The following is a 21,294-nucleotide window of genomic DNA, read 5'->3' as shown; positions in this document are numbered from 1 at the left end:
GCTTCATTATTATGGTCCATGACCTCCACCTGTGGGCAACTCATTAAAACTATAAACACTTGCTCCATCAAATCTTTCCAGAAATACTTAATGCCTCCCCTGTTGACTTGATTCTCTTTGTAAAGTTGAGCATTTTTATGTAGATGATGTTTCCCCCCCTGAAGAATAGATTAATTCAACAGCAACACTTTTCCAAATCTGAACCAACCTCTGGCCTGCCCAGTGTGCTGGCTCAGGGCCTGGGGCCAAGATAGATGCCAGCCTAGCTCGCCTGGAGTGAATAGACATCAAAGTGTGCCCAAGGGAGGATGATAGCCAGACTACATGAGCTGTTTCCAGACACATGGGTCATCTCCACCAAGCATGCAGAAATGCAGGGAAAAGTCTGCAGAACAGTTTTCTGATTATTGATTTCATGACAATTCAATTGGCTGGAAGAAAGTTGCCCGAAGCATTAAACATCAACACCCTGCAGAGAGGGAAAAAATCACTCTAACTGCAGCTTTGGGTGCAATGCACAGAAATTGCACCCGAGGGCTGAATGTGGAAGAAGGAAACATGTTTTGCAAGATCATTGTTGCACAAACCAACCCATCCTGAAATTCTAAATGGTTAAAACATCTGAATGTATAATTAGGTTTCTGCTTATTTCTTGTCATTGCCAAGAGCTGTAATGAAGCTGACCCAAACTGACTGGTGAGAAGTGATGTGCAGTATCTGGCACAGAGATAATTGTATTTTGAGAACTGCTTGCAGAATTTTAATATCTACAGTATAATAAGGTACTTAACTTGATAAAATGTCCAGGACTGGTGTTTTGGGGAACTAAGAGGTTCCTCCCTTTGCAGTAGGGTTAACAGTCCTCATTATCGTCCAGCTAAATTTGTTCTTATGAACCTATTTCTATTCTTTATGCTAAAATCCCCTTCTTGCTGTAGGAGCTGCTTTAAGGCCAAATTTAGCAAGGGGAGAAAGAGGGGTTGTGCTTCACAAAAACTATTTCTAACATATACATGTCATATGAGCTGCAGGGTTTTTCATATTTTGGTCTGAAAAGAGATATTCTGTTGTTACACACACACAAAAAAAAAATGTGTGAATGCAGTAACGTGTGAAGTTCAAATCCCTCTTGAATATATAAAGAGTTGAGGGCTTGATAAATAATGTTTATTTAAACACTCTGGGGGTAGTAGGAGTAGGGTTAAAACAAACAAGTAAGGGCAAATGAGTAGCTGAAAAGGCATTTCTAAATAATATGTGTTCGATAGTGATCCTAGGAGTAAAAGACTAAGGCTTAAGCAGGAGTGTTGTTTGCATTTATGAGTTTAAATGTGATGAAATATTAAAATAATCAGTTGTTGGGCTTATATTTTAATATTTGACATTTTAACTCTTTTGCAGATGATGTTGTTTTATTGGCTTCTTCAGACTGGGACCTCAAGCAGCTGAGTACACAGTGGGTGGGATGCGGGTCAGCACCTCCAAGGCCATGGTTCTCTGCCAGGAAACGGTAGATTGTTCCCTCTGGGTGGGGAATGAGTCTTCGCCACAAGTGAAGAGGTTTAAGTATCTCTGGGTCTTGTTCACAAGTGAGGGTGAAATGAACCATGAGATCGACCATCGTGGTGAAGAGGGAACTGAGTCTGAAGGGAAAGCTTTCCATTTACCGGTTAATCTTTGTTCCAACCCTCACCTATGGTCATGAGCTGTGGCTTGAAACCGAAAGAATAAGATCGCAGATACAAGTGGCCAAGATGAGTTCCCTCCAGAGCTCAGAGTAGAACCACTATACCTTTTCATCTAAAGGACCCAGTTGAGGTGGTTCGGGCATCTGATTAGGATGCCTCCTGTGCGCCTCCCTTTGAAAGATTTTGGGGCACACTGCAAGGAGAACCTGGAGTACCCAGAGTGTTGGAGGGATTATATATGAGATCTGGCCTGGGAATGCCTTGAAATCCCCCAGGAGGAATTGGAAAACGTTGCTGGGGAGAGGGAAGTCTGGGCTGACTTTTTTAGCCTGCATGCCACCGTGACCCGACCTTGGATAAGCAGAAGTAAACGTATGGAGGGCTGGATCTATGGATGGCTGGATGGCATTTTAAAGTCTTATTTCTGCTTCTTAATGCTTAGTTTTTTAAACTATATTAATCACTTAGTTGCCCCATGTATGAATGGTGCTCTATACATAAACTTGAATTGCTTGTGTAGAGTGAAAGTGTGCCCTATTAATGCTAACGCTATTAATGCTATTAATGAAACCCTTGGTTTCAGAAATCACAAGTTCACCGAACATTGTGTCATTGATTAAACTTCAACCAAAGGCACAGTCTGGGAAGTTTTGGTCTACATTTGGTGGGAACATTGCAATTGTTTTGGTGAGTATAATCTATGTTGTGTTATGAGCGCCTGAGCTTAGAAAATAAAACTCAAGTTGTACTAACCTGTAGTTTCCTTTGAAGTGCAGTATTGATATTTTAAGATGAAGACTTTGAGGCCCTGTCAATCGTTCCCATTTTACCTTTCATTTCCTTCCTCTCGAAAGCTCAGTGTTAGAACTTGCTAGAAAGAGTTTTCTCACTACTAATTGATCTGCTTTCCCATCTGTGCATTGCTTATTCAGCAGCTTAATTTCCAGTAATATATCACATACAAAACAATGGGTGGGCTCGCCAAATAAAAAGAAACATTTACACGTTAATATTTAATAACAGTTGGTTGTTGTACAGCAGATTGATTGAAAAATAAGCAGAAAGAGTCATGAGTTTCCTGGTAATTACACTGATGAAAATGAAGGCTGGAAGATTACCCATAGCCAAGAACCCATGTCCTACTAAGCCTTCTGGCATTGCAGTATCTTTCAAAAGGAAACAGTAAGAAGTCCAACCTGAAGGTTGCCTTTTATGCTGTCTAACTCCTTTGAAGTCTTGGAGAGCTGGTGCAGGATGCTGCTTCGTTCACTGAAGACTTCCTTTAGCTTCTTCTCCAGCCCATCGTAGCTTTGTCTGTAGAGAGAAAGAGGAAGAGAACATTCCCTATTAAACATCTGCCACAGGCTGAGAGAATTTGTTCTTTATTGGCACCCTTGGGAGAAAAGGTGTTTTAAACTGGATTAAAAGCTCCATCGTTACAGCTAAAGGGTAAAGCAATAGGGGAGAAAACTAATATCTACTCAGCACAGTCCCAGGAAGAATAAAGGAGAGGGAAAAAAACGTCCCTTCCTTTCAATCAGCCAATTTAGTGAGAGCTCGTTTTACAGAGATAGGTCTTTTGACCAGAGGTATGCCCCTTCATATTCACTCAAATATTCATGTAGTCCATCCAATTATTAAAGAGAAAAACCATACAGGGCACATTTGTCAATCCTATTTCCCCCTTTTGCAGAACTGAACCCCTTTTGAAAGGCCTGCAGGGACGTTGTTTTTTTTTTTGTTTCTAATCTTCAGAGAGCCAAGTATCACTTCATATCATGTTTGCATGAACTCTTTATGGTAATTATATAGATTTTTCTTTCTCTTGAAGGACACCCTGTAATCCCTAGTGAGTGATGTACTGCAAAACTTGGCACAAAGAACCTCAGGGCATAAAGATAACATTTTAAGAGACTTGCTGTGCCATGAGTGAACAGGGAGAAGGCATGAAAGGTCAGGAGTTGGCTAAAATATAACCCGACACATTTGGCATTTTGTGGCCCCATTTTCTTTTTACCCTTTTAATTGACACCATCAGAGATAAAAGTGTTGCTAGTCACCATATGTTCCCTTTCACTGCCAGGCATTAATGTAAAAAGTGAAAAATAAATTCTTCGTTAAATCTGACATCCTTGTTTACTGACTCAAGGACAGCAACAATCCCGCTGGGGGGTGTTTTCATCTGAATGTTACCATGCTAATAAAAGAGCCTCGTGGCTATAAATTTCCCCTAAAGCCCATCAATTTGATTACTTTGAAGACCCCCCTTGAGTCTTCTTATTGTAATTGTGTGTATTCGCAGAGTAGACCCCATCCACTCTCCTCTTCTGCAGAAAGCAGGCATGGAAAATGAAGGTCACGCACACGTGTCACAGTTTGTTCATAGATCTGGAAACAAGAAATCTAAGCAGGAGCGTTCATTTCTAATTAAAAGGTCTATTTGTGTTCATCAGCAGAGAGATTGTTAAGAAAAATGGCTTAACCTCGCAGTTATCCCCAAGGTTTTTTCCACTGCTCATGTTACAGTACTATGTAACTGACAAAATAAACGTGAACAGACTTGAAGAGAGAGTAACCCAATTTCACATTTCTTCATGCTATTATACAATTATTAATTTCAAATTAGGAAATGATAATTGCAATAGAACAGGTGGAAAATAATAAAACAAAATTTTCAGACAATTCTTTACAACCAGCATCTACCAGCATTCTTGATTCTTAAAAACATGTATCCTGCCTCGGTTGCCAAATGGTAGGAAAATGATTGCGTGCTGTGCTCATAGCGGATTAATGTTGGATCTTTGTAAATAATATAACAAAGAGAACAGTCCAGACCTGCTCTCTGAATTGGTACTGTACAAATAAAGATTGATTGATGATTTTTTAGTACATTGGTCTTAAAAAACTGTGGAGAACCTTGTCTAACTGAGAGAATACAAAAACATCCACAGGGGTTACAACATAACAACACAGAATTTCTAACAAAGAAGTCGGAGTACACAACAAATTTACTCACTTGACTCATTTACTTGAGAATCTTTTTCAAATCAGGTATCAAAAATAGACATTATCATATACTTTCATACCAGAAACTCAGCTCATACTGATAGACATACATACAGACTCTTGCACTTTCTGTCACAGACTCTTGCACTTTCTGCTTATTTGCACTTCTGGTGAGATGCCAAACCTCATTTCATTACTCTATACTTGTATATGTGTAATGACAATAAAGTTGAATCTCATCTCTCATCTCATACCATCATATAGGTCTACTATTTGGTCAAACATTTATGGTCTTATAAACACAGGTTGTCATTGAGATATTCACGTTGTTCTTCATAATTCTTTTCTCAAAAGATCAAACGCATTCTCTCTGCTTACTTGCTTGTGTAATCATAAACTCCAGATGACAGAAACAGCTTTAAGCAAAGCATATACACTTGATAGAGCTGAATAATTCCTCGCCTAATACTTTCAGGTAGTCACAAATCTTTCACTGACGTCCCATTAACATGAATCACTTTTTAAAGAAGGATCTCATTAACCATCCCTCCCTTCTTACTGTACATAAAAAAAAACAAAAAAAAAAACGACATGCCCATGAATGGAGCTGAGTTGTACCACATTATTCTTCATCCATGGCTTTGTTTCAGCCTGGGCCGCCTTCCAAAAAAACCCTGCACACCCCATGTCATAGATGCCAGCAGCAGATCATACAAAATAACAAATAAATCATGAAAAAAAAAAGCAACACCTGGGAAATAAATAAATAACAGGGCATACTGAATCCCACACATGACTTGCCACCATATGGCATTGGCAGGGAAATTTACTGCAGGTTCATGCAACGGTGGAAGATGAGGTGAGAGATTCCTCCCTGTCTGCCGTATTATTCATCACCAAGTGGAACAGGCCCCTGGGTATCTGTGGAATGAATAAGACCCATAATTTGAAGCCCACTGACACAGAAACATGTACATCACTGGGTTCGTCGATAAAATCTGCGCTTTTTTCTGCGAAATCTACCATTATCCACATGCACATTACAACAAACAAGTGGTAGCAGCTGCACGATTACACCATGACATCCTAAGGGCCGCAGTGTTCTATTTGTGTCCTCCCAAACAAAGATGTCCATTTTTCGGTGCAGAGAAGTGAATTACTGAGGACCAGAATGCCTGACAAAAAGGCTTATGAACAGAAATGGCACCACCAGGCACTCGGTCATAAAGCAGTGGTGATGAGATAATGAAATCTTTCATTTCAGACATCTGCACTTTGAAATCAGTCCCTGACCATCCTCATGAAACACATCAAACTCCCTGGACCTAGGGGGAGGCATCATTTATTGGATCCGATTAAGAACAAATATTTCTTTACCCTTGGAGTTACAGTAGGTCTCTCTGAGTTACATGAGTCTAACCCTGCAGTGTGAGATAGAACTGTTGAGGTTAAAGGAAATGTCACTGAACACTACAGTTAACACTCAAGCAATGGCTCAATAAAAGAAGCCAAGGCTGTAGCAGCAGGCGTCACAGGGAGCTCTGCTCATGAGCTCATGGTCCACTGTTGACAAGGGTTAGCCTGTAAACACTGCTCCAGTGTACAAATAAGAAAAAACAAGTATTAGTAAGACCTTGACCCTTAAAATAAACTCACTGTTAATACAAGTGAATGTAGCCTTTATAAAGTCAACATTTGTTTTGTGGGCAATTGCACAGTAAATGGACTGTACTTATATATTGCTTTTAGTCTTCTCACCCCGGAGCGCCCCATCAATATTAATTCATCCCACACATGCCAGTGTTAATGCAACTGGTGGAAAGTAGGGATTCAGTGTCTTGCCCTAGGACACTTTGACATGTGGACTGCGGTACCTGGGATTGATGGAGATACTTCATCCATTTCCATTTCAACCACCTAATACATCCAGTAAGTTAAGTTAAGAGCCTAAAGTTAAAAATGCGGTAAGGAAGGCAGTTTTTTTTTATTAACCTGTAATAAAGTAACAGCACAGTGATTTTTATAAAAATGCTAAATGTTGAGACAGATAATATTCAGTCAATTCTCTGTACACCCTTGAGTCAGAATCAAGAGTCCTATCTGAATCACAGTGATACATTTCTGCATACATGTACACTCAAAAGCTGACTGTATACTAATTGTGTTGCTTTACCCCTATTTAGTATGTTTGTATTGAATTTAGCAATCACTCATCTACATGTTTTGCTTGTTCTGCTGATACTAAAATAAAAAATAACATCACAAAAAGATGACTCTATATTAATAGCAACAAGTCAAATTTAACACAAGGGCATTCATGATAGCACCCGCTGTCTTCCGCTTAGCAATTAACTCCGGTAAAAAAAAAAAAGATAGAGGAAGCAGGTTGAGTAATATGATGTCTCCCCCTCTCACACAAACTCCCACAGCTATTTTTGGAAAGTTTGCAGGAAACAGTCAGCAGTTCAGAGAAGGGCACATTAAAGGATTCCCCTGGGCTCAGTGTCTTTGAAACCCCCCCCCCCCCCCAACACCCCCCTTTAAAACTTATCAATCATTCATCTCACACGTCAGATAATCCAAGGACCGTGACAAAGACACCACCAAGAATCTGTCAGTTTTACATAAATGTGTGTCGTCTTGGAAATAAAATAAGTTACTTTCCCACATAAGAATCTTCTTCTCTGGATTCACTGGCTTTAGAGTTGGAGTCGTGAAAAATCCATACTGCTAAACAAATTCACAAAACCAAAAATGTAATTTCCCTTGAGCTACTTTGACAAAAATAAGACCTGTAGCTGCAAACCTAATACCCTTGTGGCAAACTTCCCTTATTATGTTTGGAACAACCACTGCACTGCTCAGTATCTTTTATGACGGCGTCAGCAACTAATGTACCAAATATTTACAAAAATACTTATTTGGTAACATTTTAATTTAGTCCAAATGAAGAAGGGCAACATGACAAGGTCAATTCATGGCAAGAAAGTCTCTTCAAAAGTCTGCTTCCCCCTTGAAGCTGACTCAAAGAGCTGCCGGGGAGCCTTGAAGCCCGATGCTCCCCTCTGGGGTTACGTGCTGTCCCCATCATCTTGGTTATCAATTTATGAACCAGACTCAACAAACCCAGAACATGGGACTGGAAACACCCATTTCCCTCCAGTTATTAAACCAATTTTGAATCTAAATTGGGCTATTTTGCTGTTATTGGTCTGTAGATGAGTCGAGATTAAAAGAAAATGAGTTCGAAGGTGGAAAATGAAAAGCTATACTTAAGAGCCTTTCAAAGCTGCAGCAACATGTTGTCACAGTTTTGTGATGTTCTTTTTCAGTATTGACAAATAGATTAGTAAAAAGTATAATAAGCGGCTGTGGCTCAATTGGTAGAGTCATCCAGCCTTTCAACCAAAAGGTCGAGGGTTCGATCCCCAGCTGAGCAACATGTCCGATGTGTCCTTGGGCAAGACACTTAACCCCCGCATTGCTTCCGCTGCTTTGGTGGCGGTGTATGAATGGATTAGTGTTGTACTTACGCTCTGATGTACGTCACTGTGGATACAAGCGTCTGCTAAGTGAATTGTAACGTTGTAACAAGCGACATTTTGAACATCAATACGGCAGAAGGCAAATATATTCCAACTTAATATCATTGAGCAATGACTTTTCTTTTAAGGGAGAAGTCAAACTGCCTTTGGATGTGTTGTTCTGAGCCCCTTATTCACACTGACCCCTCCCTCTCAAACTGTAAGTCTCGCCACAACTTGGGGAATGAAAGTTGTGCCACGGCGACTCAAGGGTTTTGTCTGTAGAGGCCCAATGTCAGAGTTTAATCGTAAAAGTACAACTGAAGTAGAAAAAAGAGACTTTCAGAACCCGAGAAAATACTGGTGTGCTGAAGGATGGTTTTTGGTCTGAGAGACTGGTACTTAAGTGCAACATATTTTGGTTTAAAAGTTGCATACCTGTAAATATAGTTTGAGGGTACATTGTTTTTCAAAGGTACCATAACAGGTATTACATGTATGAACCCATCTGGTCATGGAAGATGATCGTTCAATTATGAGTCAGATTTTGTTCAGTGTTTTCTACCTTTATGTGGTTCTTGAGGTAGAAACCTATTCTTTTCATCCGGCTGTCACAAAGTGCATTCTCATGGTGGCCTAATGTTAAGGTTCTCAAATAGTATGACAGAGTCAGTTTAGACCTGCTCAACATGTAAAGTTTCTAACATAAAGTATTTTAGAATAATGATACGTTTATCATTTATTTTTCAATTGATTGATCGAGTGATTATATGAACATCTGAGATATGATTCAAAATATTGTGTCAGTATTCATTTAAGATCCAGTGACCATTGTTTCCAACACTAGAAAATGAGCATACCCTCTAAAAAGTGAGTTGTAGTGCCAGTGTTAAGCAACATCACACCACACAATGTCTCTGATAGAAGGATCAGAGTTAAATATTCAATATTTTAAAAGGCTACAGCCAAAGAAACCAACAGCTACAGAGTATAAAAGGCGTTTATTTGCCGTCATGCAGATTACGGCCAGACAGCGCTTTATGTGGTTCTTCCAATTTCAGGCTGGATTAATTATGCCATTAGGAGGGGGAAAATAAATAGTTATAATAAGGGGGACAGCCCAAGGCCTGTCAGCAGTTAATATATTCCTCCAGCAGAGCATGACCACCATCCAACATCTGCAACCTAAGTCAGCCATGTTTACCAACTGTTGTCTCAACATGGCAGGCAGCAGGGGATATTAATTGCATGGATGTCAGGGGACGTCTGGCATTAAATCTTTAATTGTTAAGTGGTGGGGGGATGGGAGGAAATAATTGTTGGAGAGGAAACCAATTCTGCTTTGTCAACAAAGGTCAAATTGATAAATGGCATGCAAAGGATATTAAATATGTTTACCCTAATATATACAATTAATTTCATAAACTACGCCACAAACTAAAAAAGTACATACTATTTGTACAGTGATGTCTTTAATGTTGCGTTTAAATGTGGTAACTTAAACTCTCAGGGAGGTCTTTCGTTTTGCATTTTGTTTAATATTTTCTTTCATCGTGGTGCCAGTTTTATCAGAAAGAAAATTGGTATTAATGTTTTGTCTTTCTTGTAATTCATCCTTCTGGGTGTAGACTAAATGTGTCTTGGTGACTTTCCTTGTGAATTAAAGTGATTTGTTTTGTTTTTGTGGAAACAGTATTATATCACAGTGTTACAGTATGAAAAGGGATTGCACATGTGAATGAATAGTCACACACTACGACTCCCTTCCCCCTCTCAAACAGGCCTGCCATGTGATACTCAACTCATTTCATAGATGCTTTTCTAATCACTATGATCAGTTCTCAGTTTGTTGTCGTTTGTTACTGAAGCTGTGTGGGTTTAAGTTTTGGTTCTCTTCTGCAGTTGTGTCAATACAATGCTGAAGACACCACATATCCCAATTTGGCTCTTTCATAAAAAAATGGCAAAAAGCCAAGTCATGGCATAACGTAATACCACTGATGGTATGGATACAAGTTTACCGCCCACAACTCAGGTAAGAAACACTCTAAATTGAATACATTTTGCCTAAAATTTTCTGTAGGTAAAGGATGTAATGTGGTTTGACGAAGTGTGGCTAAGGATAGCAGTGCTATCACCGCAAGCTTTCTGTCCCACCTGCAGGTTGACGTTTACATGTCGTTGCATAATGTGCTTACAGTTCTTTCAGGTCAATACGTTAGTATAATTAAACACAACTTACACACATTTTTATCAAAATACTGCCAAAATGCGCTGCTCCTACAAAGGCTATCCAGTCACTGTACTTGTTTACATCAGGATAATAGAGCTGGGAAAGCAGTCCCATTAACTTGAGCTATAGCCTGCTACAGCCCAGATATTTGACAACTAGTATATGGCTACAGCACCAACATTTAACAGCCAGTCTATGGTTACAGCATCAATTTTTTTACAAACAGTTCATGGCTACAGCCTCAATGTTTAGCAACCAGTATTTGACTGCAGCCCAGAGATTTGACAGCCAATCTATGGCTACAGCCTTTGCTGAGGACAGGTGGCTGCGTTGCAGTTTGATCAAACATTTGACAGGCATCAAGGTACAATGTATGCAAGTATTTAGAATTAGTTTTCTAGAAATTCTGGTGCTGACTAGTGAGGGTGAAGATGTTTCCCATCTCTAGTGTAGCTACATCAAAGATAATATTTAGTTTCTTGCAGCATCCAAAACTCTCCGAAAAACTTCTCAAATTATCTCCCAGCTTGCGGCGGTATATTTTTCAGAGAGAATTTTGGGGTATTTATGGACACTGGTGGGCATGATAACAAAAAAAGGACTTGTAACAGGGCTTATTTTCTTTCATGTGTTAACAGCCTGCATGCCATGATTATGGGTAATTGTGTGTTTTAACCAAATCATCAGACTATGGGATATAATTATAATGGGTATAATTACCAAATTGTGTTGGTAAACAAAATTGATTCACTTAAAGATGCAGAAATTTTAAATATAATTTCACTGAGTAAAAATGTTCATATATCCGAATAAAGCTGAGTTGCACAAAAAAATGCATTTACGATGTAAATGTCAATCTAATCACATAACTCAAAATAATTATTTGAAAATAATTATTATCCAACAAGAAGCGCCAGGATACATCCATTAGAGAATCATTAAATGTAAATCCATTTGCATTCAAGTATTTTATCCTTTAGATTGATGAAATTAAAGTGTAAACCAATTTTACACATGAGCAATAAATGCAGAGATTGTGCATATTTCACCCTTTCTTGAATTGTGGAATTGAAGCGTGCAAAAAAGTAATGAATTTCCTGTCTTCAGATGTGTTTGTGTGTGTGTGTGTGTGTGTGTGTGTGTGTGTGCCCATTTAAAGAGCACAGGAAGAAATGTGACCTTTGGTTAATCATTGTAACTGTCCAGTAAGCGTCTAATATAACTAATGTAACTTTTTGTTCTCTTTTTTTTTCGGCTGTACTTGAGCTGTTCATATATAATTACAATGGCAGTGAATTGTGATCTAAAAATGATATAAGCTCTCTCCATGTTCTCACCCTTGAAGAATGGGTCCTTCATTTCCTCATTTGTTCATCACTTAAGTTATGTCATTTTCAACCGAGAGGGGTTTAAGGCATTGAAATAGAAATAGTTAGCATATTAGATGAATAATTCAATGATTACTCTAAGGCATTTTCATGCATAAGTAGATGCCAATTACTTTCCCTCGACATTTTAACACTTTATCATGCTCTGCGTGTACTTGGGAACAATATTGTTTCTCGACAGATAGGCACTTTACAGCAAAACGAAGTGCAATTGCAAAGAGTTCACATAAATGACACGAAACGCTCAACAGAAATTAGAAATCTCACAGTAAAAAAAAGCAAATAAAACTCCTAAAAAACACAAGAAAACATGTCCACCCACTGACAGAGTGTACAGTAATGCTCATTCACAACTGTAAAACCTCAAATTTTGAGTTTCCAAAAAAATAAAAAAATAACTCTCACTCTCATGCTCACGGTGCCTTGAGCCATATGGGAAAAAAAAGAAGGGTAAATCCCCAGTGTATTTCTCTATTTTCTGCCTCAGCTGAGCTCATCAGACAATCCACTTTGCTCCCACCGTTGTCATGTCGAATCCAAATCATTTCCACTGTGACATGATACCCTCTCAATCAGTCTACCAGCGTGCCTGCAAGAGCTGCATTTGATTTAGAATTAACCAGGTCAAAGAAAAAAAACCTTTACACATTCACACAGCATGTATTTTCTATACATTCCTGCTTTATTTTACATAATAAATATGTTTGGTACCACAGAGACGCTGATGCTCACTTAATGTGTCATTCTACAGCTTGATGGAAGATGTTGACTCATCCTTCTTCCTATGGCACAATCTCTCATCTCTGGACCTCAATCACACAGATTAGGGCTTTTAAAGCGTCCCAGGAACCCTTGTGTGGTTGCCAGCTTCAATTAAATCCGGGATTTGAGTGTATGTAATGCAATCCTGCCTTTCTGTGCTTTTTAAAGCTGTGCAAAGCAGTGTTTCCAGCCTCGGTAATTGTTGTGCTATAATCAAGCCGAATTGAGCCAGGACTTTTTTTTAATTTCCTCTGAAAACGATGTCGGCCAGATAGCAATGCTTGGTGCTACTGCGAACAATTAAGTGATCCTTTTTCATGGAAGAGAACCTTTTCCTTAGAGACATTTTATGACAACATCTCATCCAGCTTTGTTTCCAATGTAGTCTAAACACTAAGAAGTAGGTTGTTCACATCGGAGGGAACATCCTCAGGACAAAGACTCTACAACTTCAGCTGACAGTTAGTAGAGCCACAGCTAACTGAAACTTCAGGGCCCATCACAGAAATCAGTCAAAATACCACAAAACCCCACACATCTGGGCCAATACATAATCAAGTCTGATTATATGTGAACATATACCTGATATGATGCAGATCCTCTAAAATAACTGTGTATAATTCATTTGTTGGGTTAATAATTTATGGAGAGTATGTGCTATCCTAAGATGGGTTTCCCCCAGTTTAAGGTGTGTAAAGTTCTACTTTATGTAGTATGTGGCAGGATAAATTAGGATTAGAAAATGAATGAAAAAGTCAGGATCACAAAATTATGAATTTATAACTGAGCTGGGATTTTTAAGGCTGTGCTGTCCAACCTTTTTTAGCTCATGACCCTACTTTGACTTCACAGAACTCTGGCGACCCCAGACATCCAAAACACGAACAGCTTTTTGCTTAAAAGTAATCTGTGGGTTTTGTACTGTGTTGCAAGTAAACATTCATCTTATTCTAATCTCATCTAATGCACTTGTGTCAATACTGTCCATTTACAACTCTGTTTTTGCACATTTACATTTAATCTTCCATATTTAATCTTCCTATTTAAGACTAGTAATGCTTAGTTAAATCCTGGTTGTATATATTCACATTCTTAGTTTTGATATCTTTTAGTACTTATTTACTTTGTATTTAATATGATATTGTGTTTAGATTTGCTAACATTGTGTTTTTTACTCATATTGTGTGTTGGATAACCTGCTGCTGTAACGCCACAATTTCCCAGTTTGGGATTAATAAAGTAATTCTATTCTATTCTATTCTATTCATCTCATGTATGTGTTTTTGTTTGTTTTGTGGACAGAGAAAGAAAAGCTGGGAGGACATTCCTGCACAATGAATGACAGACAGAGACTTACTAAGGGCCACAGTAGCATGTGGATAGGGACTCCAAGGTTGGGGAAAGCCTGATGTAAACACATTTTCAATCTGAAACCTTGAGCAGCTGATGGTCAACATGGATTTGTTAGGTTACCTCGCTGGAAATTGGTCAGCAGAAGTGCATATTGGAGGATTTAGACCACAGGATGTCACAAAGCACTTCTTGGAATACTTCTGTGTGTGATCATACTTAATGAAAGCAACACAGAGCCACTGTGTGTGTGTGTGTGTGTGTGTGTGTGTGTGTGTGTGTGTGTGTGTGTGTGTGTGTGTGTGTGTGTGTGTGTGTGTGGGGGGGGGGTTCACTATAAAACCAACATTTCATCCAAACGCTGTCAACAAAATAGCGTAACATCTTTGTCCAGCTGTTATAACACCAATACCAATACCAGTATCAGTAGACTCAGATACAATCTAAAATGCAGTGTTGTGTTAATGTGGTGAATAGGCCCTTCAATACACTGATTCTAACATCATGTAATAAAATTGAACAACAACAGTGCAGTGCTAGCAAAGACTGTGAATTCAGTCAAACCTAAAATGTGTAATTATACTCTGAAATACTGAGAATATGGACAAAAATGTAAAACAAGGGTACACAAGGGGTATTGCCTCAGATACTCAAGTCTTTCAGAATGGATGACATGGTATAAGAGCATTTTGCTTCAAACTTCTTCCGATCTGTGACTCATGATCCCAAAACCCAAAGCTATTCTATTTCTAAAAATCCAAGTTGAAGAACTGCTGGAACTTGTCAGAAATGAGGAACAGCCCAAACAATCACTCAAAAAAACCTTAAAAGCTTATTGTGTCAGCTCTAAAAATAGATTTAAATAATATAAGCAAAGTTGCTCTTAGGATTTGGCACAGCAGTAAAACTCCACTAGAATACTCTACAGAAATTCTAAATTGTTGTATTGTAAGACATAACAGTAGCTACTGTATAAAGAAAAACGTGTAATACTGAAAAATAGCAATCATCCACCTGCAGTGCTGTGCCTCTTTGTCTTCTTTCCCCCCAGCTGACCAATAACTTAGAAGTTAGAATCTGGCAACTTGCAGGCAGATGCATCTGATTCACATCAAGGGCAATCAGTGAAGCTGCTCCACAACTTCCAAGTGTCACTCAGGGAAAACACAAGAGGACGAGTTAAGCCAAGCAGACAGAGGGGAGGGAGGGCGGAGGGAGGGGGGAGTGCGAGGTGGAGAATTTGGAATTGGATGACGGATGTGACTTGATTACTGGTTAACTACCCTGCTGGTGCACCACTCGGGTCTGGATGAGAAAGCCGCTGGTGGCTGGATTATCAATTTGGAGCAGCCAAGTCTCTATTTGAATCTATTGTTTCATTGCAGACAGGCTGACAGTAATAGGGAGTTGGCTATATCTTGCTCTTACTTGCCTCAGTGATTTCCTCCTCGCCAGCTCCTTCAAAAAATTCTATTAAGCTTTTCATCAAATGTATTAGTTTGCTAGTTTATGATGCAGCTGCATTCACACCTGCCACAAAATTCTGCTTCCTACACAAACCTGCATAAACTGACCCTTTGCAAGTCTTGCAACATGTCCCGCAAATCAAGCGTGCAGAAAGCCGGAGTCTTTTCTCAATACAGAAAGCTAAAAGAGGAGAGTAGAAAAGAACAAGATGACTGACAAGAGGAGATTTTGATCAGCTTGAAAATTTACAAATTCAGAGAGGTCCACTTTGGTGAGACTTATTCTAAGAACCATGACCTACAGTCCACTTTCTGATGAAGCTTTTTCAACTGAAATATCTTGAATTTTTTTAAAGTTCACTCAGAGGGATCATAGAAACTTCTGCAAGATAATGAGAAAGCCATCTTTTATATTCCAACCAACAAGACATCTTGTGAAATCATGACTGGCATGAACAGTTTAACAAATATGTGGGTGGAGAACGACAGATTCAGTTCATTCAGTGTTGAGTGCTAATTATTTACTTTGCAGGCCAGGCTCATATATCCATTCATCCAGAATCTCATCTCACACATTTTATGAACAGACTCCAGCTAGAGGCCGAGTCCTGCCCAAGGAGAAGGACAGCATCAGCTGTTTCTTTCACAGCCCCAACACAGACATATGCTTTGAGGTCAAGTGACAAAACTCTGACAGGGGAAGGAAAAAGTCAGGTGAGGTTGTCATAGAGCGACCACATCTGTGCAGGGCAGAAGCTGAGGTGGATGGATAGGTCAACAAAACATCACATTAAAAAGACCTATTGGAAGGCACACACCTTTGACCTTGACCTGCTAAAATGGGGGATCATACCAAGCACAATGAAGTGTGGGCCTAGAACAGCCAAATCGGGAAGCCAAGGGGTGTTAGAGGGGTTGCAGAAACTTTGATTGGTTATTTTAAGAGCACTGAGAAGACTGAGAAGGAATAAGAACATAGAAAGCCTCCTTGAACAGTCTGGTTTAAAAAAAAAAATGAATGAATGAATACCAAGATTATTCATTGTTAACAAAAAATAAGGAGATATCATGAGAAGAACTATGTTCATGTGCCATTGTCAAAGGAATGTAAGACAAGAGGAGGGTTCCCACCATAGATCAGTGCTATATGGGGGTCCTTGGCATGGCAAAGTGTAGAAGCCACTGGCCTCGGTGACATGGACAAAACCATTGTTTGTTGTTTAATTTGGAAAATTAAGAGTTTTAACCTGTTGCTGCTCCTTGTAATGCATTCCCTGAAAAAAGCTTTACTATTTTTGCACTTTTCAATATTCAGTTTCTTTTTTGGTAATTGGTTAATGGACTTCTTTAGCACTTTTTTAGTCTTCTGACTCAAAGCGCTTTTACGCCACATGCTCACCCATTCATACACTGATGCAGAGGCTTCTATGTTAAGTGTCCATCAGTATTAACTAATTCACACACATTCATATGTTGCAGACAAAGCAGCGGGAGCAACTTGGGGTTCAGCATCTTGCCCAAGGACACATCACACCCCCAACCTTCCGGTTGAAAGATGTTCGACTGAGCCAGAGCAGCCCCCATTTTTTCTCTTGTATTGGGCAGCCATTGCGGATGTTGAATCATGTCTTCTCCTTATTTTAAGAACACCTGTTACAGTAGTTCCCTGAGAAGTACATTTCGATTGTATACAACTATCAGCAGTCATGTTTTATTATTTACAGGTATGGGCATGATTTCTGTTACATTTAGATGCATATAAACCTACGCTTTGCATAAGTGAATGGTAAGCAGAAATGATAGATACACTGGGTTGAATAGTGGAATTTTTGAGGCCACATTATGTAGAACATACAATCCACATTTAAATAGAAAGGCAGTAAATGTAGCAGTAAAAAGTAAATAGTGATTATGGCTTCTGCCCGTGTCTGAGAAAGTACCTCTTCCTGTCCTCTTTTAAGGCTATCTCCGTTTGGGCAGTAGAAAACACATTTTATCAGACTCCTTTGGCTCTGTGGTGGAGTGTGAAAGACAAGACCATTTACAGAGGGGGTTACTGCACTTTTAGGATGCATTATGGGAAGTGTAGGGTCCTGTTGTTTTGGTGGAATAAGGTGGTCTCAAAGTCTGGGTACCTCTTGTGAGCCCGAGAAGTCTTTCTTTGTAACATATTTCAGAGAGAAGGTGTAAAATACCGTTCTATTGCTTCCTGTCAGAGAAAATAACAGATTTCATACTTATAGAAAACTGAGATGTAATGTTTTTTGACATATCGCCCGGCTCTTCAACACATGTTTTGTTTTACTGAGTTGAGAATAAGCCATGGCCTTAAACACCCACATGCATAAAATCCTGGAGGAGGGTTTGTGCTTACAAGAATTTGAAAGAAAAAAAAAAAGCGAACATGTTAGAATACAATGTTATAACCTTGTGTCTCTCCCAATAGCCTACAGTACTTCTGCAGGTTGTTCATTCTCATTCCTCCTCTGTTACAAATCGTATTAACTGAGCTGTTTTTTAAGCTCGAGAAAGCCCCGCTGTCTCTGGTGGATTTTTGTTTGGGTATATTGTCTCTGATGTTGTTGCTAGTTTTTCAGCGGAAAAAAAAAAAAAAAAAATCCTCAGGCAATGAACCAGCCTACACACAAGTTGCAGGACTGTGATTTTATCAACACTTACGAGCCAAAAGCTTCTGTTTGTCTCACCTCAACAGCAGATCTGACATCGCTTGAGCTGCTAATTGAGTGTTGTGAGTTTCCACAAAGGACGCTCAGTTGTGGATTTCTTAAAAATAACATCACATAGCTGGACTTAATTCAACATTTATTAAAGTAAAACTGCATTTTTGAGCTGAAGCTACTTAGGCTATTGAAAAAAAAAAAAAAAAAAAAACTTTATTAATCCTTGAGGGAAATTCTGGTTTACACTGTTATTTTTTTAGAGACATGCTTCTCACACACAGAGGGATCACACATATGCACAAACAGGACCTGTGGACATGTACTAATGGAGAGATGTGAAAGTGGGCTGCTGCAGCAGAGCGGTCGGGTGTTGCTCAAGGGCGCCTCTGCAGTACCCGGGACGTGCTCTGGCACCTCTCCAGCTACCAGACCAACTTCCATATCTGCATTTCTGCACCAGGACTTGAACCAGCGACCCTACGGTTACCAACCCAAGTCCCTACAGATTGATCTACTGCCGCCCCTGAACAGCAGCACATCATAAACAGCAAGTGTATGAAGCTTCTATTCTACTATAATATATGTGCATAATCCAGTGGAAATTAGCTATAATCACTTTATAACACTAAAATAGACTACCAGATTAGGATTAGAACAGATTACCATTTACATTGCAATGCACATATTGTATAAAATGGTGCTTCTGGATGTATTGAATGGGAGCAAGTGTAAGCAATCAAAAAGCGCTAGTGCTGCTGGATGATCAGTGTATTGAACACAATACAACTGTTAACATGGATTTGGAGGTACATCAGATATTCGCTTGCTGGGAAAGAAAATCTATTTCTCAGTGGGATTCCTCGTGGCTTTCTAAGTCGCCATAGTGAGGTATTTCCTGATTAATCACAGAAACAAGAACAAAATAGAAGCAACATATCATAGACTATAAAATATAAAACCACCGGCATAAAATAACTCTCAGCGTGTCACCTAAACCATTTCCTGTATATAAAAATGTAAGTATAAAATGAGATCAAGCAGACTTCTGGGTGATGCTGCGGAAGATGACACGGTTTCAGAAGTTTAATGCACAGCTGTGTGCTTCTACTTCTCCGGGGCTCAGAGAGTATAGGTACAGGGGGTTTGGGGGTTGGGGGAAACTATGATGACACCTGTTAACACCAAAGGCTTTTTCATATCAAAGCTCTGCAGTAAAGAGAGCACACATTTTGTTTCATTAATGCATTGATGTAGCCACTGCAGTCAGACAAGCTTTCCCCAGGAGAGCCCTCATGTCCTCGAGCTCTAAAGAGATGAGGGTGAGTACAGAATATTGTAACTACGATTCAGCGTCGTATAATACCTCCAATAAAGCATCGCCATAGACAATGATATTGTTCTATTCACGTGACAGTGCACTGTTTTTTTTTAATGCAAACTGACTAATGCAAGAGCAGCAGCATGACAGGTTGTACATACAAAAGCCAATTTCACACACACTGCTCTTTTGAACATTTCCCAAGATGTTCTGTGGGGTTGCATGTGTGAATGCAAGTGTGATTGGAACAGCACCAGTACATGTTGCAATGATGTTTCCACAGAAACAGTCACCGTTACTGAAGACTCCTTCAGTACACACTTCATCAGGCCCCTCACCTAAACCTTGTGCGGCACTTTGAGTTGTGAGAGCACCTCTGTCACTGACAATCTCCCACTGTGAGGGACATCTGATTGTCATGATTGTGGAGAAATTGTCAGGAGTTCATGTGTGAAAGGGGCTTGGGTCTCAAAATGACCACAAACCAGAAACAGGCAGTGTAATGATGGACAGGGGGAGGCAGGCCAGCACAACTTCTGGATAGCTACTCTCACACCCTGCTTCAGTGAGGACTATCAGTGAAGACCTTTGAGTCAGATGATGGTAACATTACTTTTCATTTTAGTAAGTTACCATCTGCTCTGCTGTAGCTATGGATAAGGGCAGGGTCTACGTCATCAGAAACGCTGTTTACCTATAACTTCCATGGTGATAAAGAAAAAAAAAATACTTAGCCCATGCTTCTGTGCCTTCGACAGAATCTCATTTGTATTGGAAGAACATGATGTTCACAACACAACCTCTGCTTCCTTCAAATGTGTGTGACTATTAAACTGCCTGGTGCTGATTATGTACACAGTGTTGCTTTTAAAAAAGGCTCCCGGGAGTCTGCACAGTCTAAAGCGTCTCATTAAAGTGCTGACCAGGACCAGCTTTTGTCTGATGAGTGCGATGACAGACGTGCTGATAAAGGCATTCAGGTCAGAGGGACAACCTTGATGTAAGCATGTAAACAACCACAAATCACCTCAACCTTCAACAAAATAAATTTTCCAGGGACCAGAGCCATCAGTCATTTAGGTGAAAGCAGGTTTTGTTGTAATGCAAACACACAAACATTACCAAATCAGTCTTCTAATTCAAGCCATGCACAAGAAACTTCCATCAAAAGTGACAAACTGGCAATGGAAATGAGACGCATTAAATGTGTTGATGAATTACAGGGAATGGGCAAAGATTCTCCACTTAGGCTGAATGGATTTTCTATCAAGTTTATAATTACACTTATTAGCATATTAAGTACAAAAATCAGCTCTAATCTGCAGGTCATTTGCATTGCTTTTCATGAACTATAGGCCGCGTTAAACTGCAGTAAAACAGAAATTATCCAACGTGTCGACAAATAAGACCGATCAGTCGAAGGACTGAAATGAACCGAGGTTAATGGAGGTCTCCGCCCTCAGTTGATAAGAAAGAATACAGGCATCTGTGGCCTTGCTCAAGAGTAAAAGGAAGAAAAACACGATTTTATTCTGGCCATACTAAGATAATTATCTATGCTTCATATCTGATATGTTCCTTCATAAGACAGCTATTAGACACCAAAATGACAGCAATTAGGTTGTGTAAAAGCCACTAGTAGTCAGAGCTGAAAGCTCATTGCTGAATGCAGGGAAACATGAAAAAGAAGAAAATGAGGCTTATCCACATTGATTATTTTAAGAGCAGACTGAGAAGGAATAAGAAAATAGAAAAAATAAAAACATGGCTCTTCCTTCTTTAACGATCTGGTATAAAACAAAATCATTTGAGGATGAGTTCAAACAGCATATCATAGAGCTACTTAATTTTATTTTTAGATGACATCCAGAAGAAATA

The 21,294-nt window shown here is 39.4% G+C and overlaps 1 protein-coding gene across 1 annotated transcript in view; it reads right to left on the bottom strand.

Annotated features, from left to right (window-relative positions):
• Nucleotides 1–21,294, bottom strand: part of luzp2 (leucine zipper protein 2) — a 174,577-nt gene that overhangs the window by 84,272 nt on the left and 69,011 nt on the right. The window contains exon 2 of the mRNA XM_020643214.3: nt 2,885–3,002. Coding sequence (XP_020498870.2) covers nt 2,885–3,002 — 118 coding nt within the window. The remainder of the gene's footprint in view (nt 1–2,884; nt 3,003–21,294) is intronic.

This window comes from Labrus bergylta, chromosome 3 (assembly GCF_963930695.1).
Source record: "Labrus bergylta chromosome 3, fLabBer1.1, whole genome shotgun sequence".
In the NCBI taxonomy this organism is placed as follows: domain Eukaryota; kingdom Metazoa; phylum Chordata; class Actinopteri; order Labriformes; family Labridae; genus Labrus; species Labrus bergylta.
Note: the sequence above shows the minus strand (reverse complement) of the source record. Positions and strands in the feature narration are given on the sequence as shown.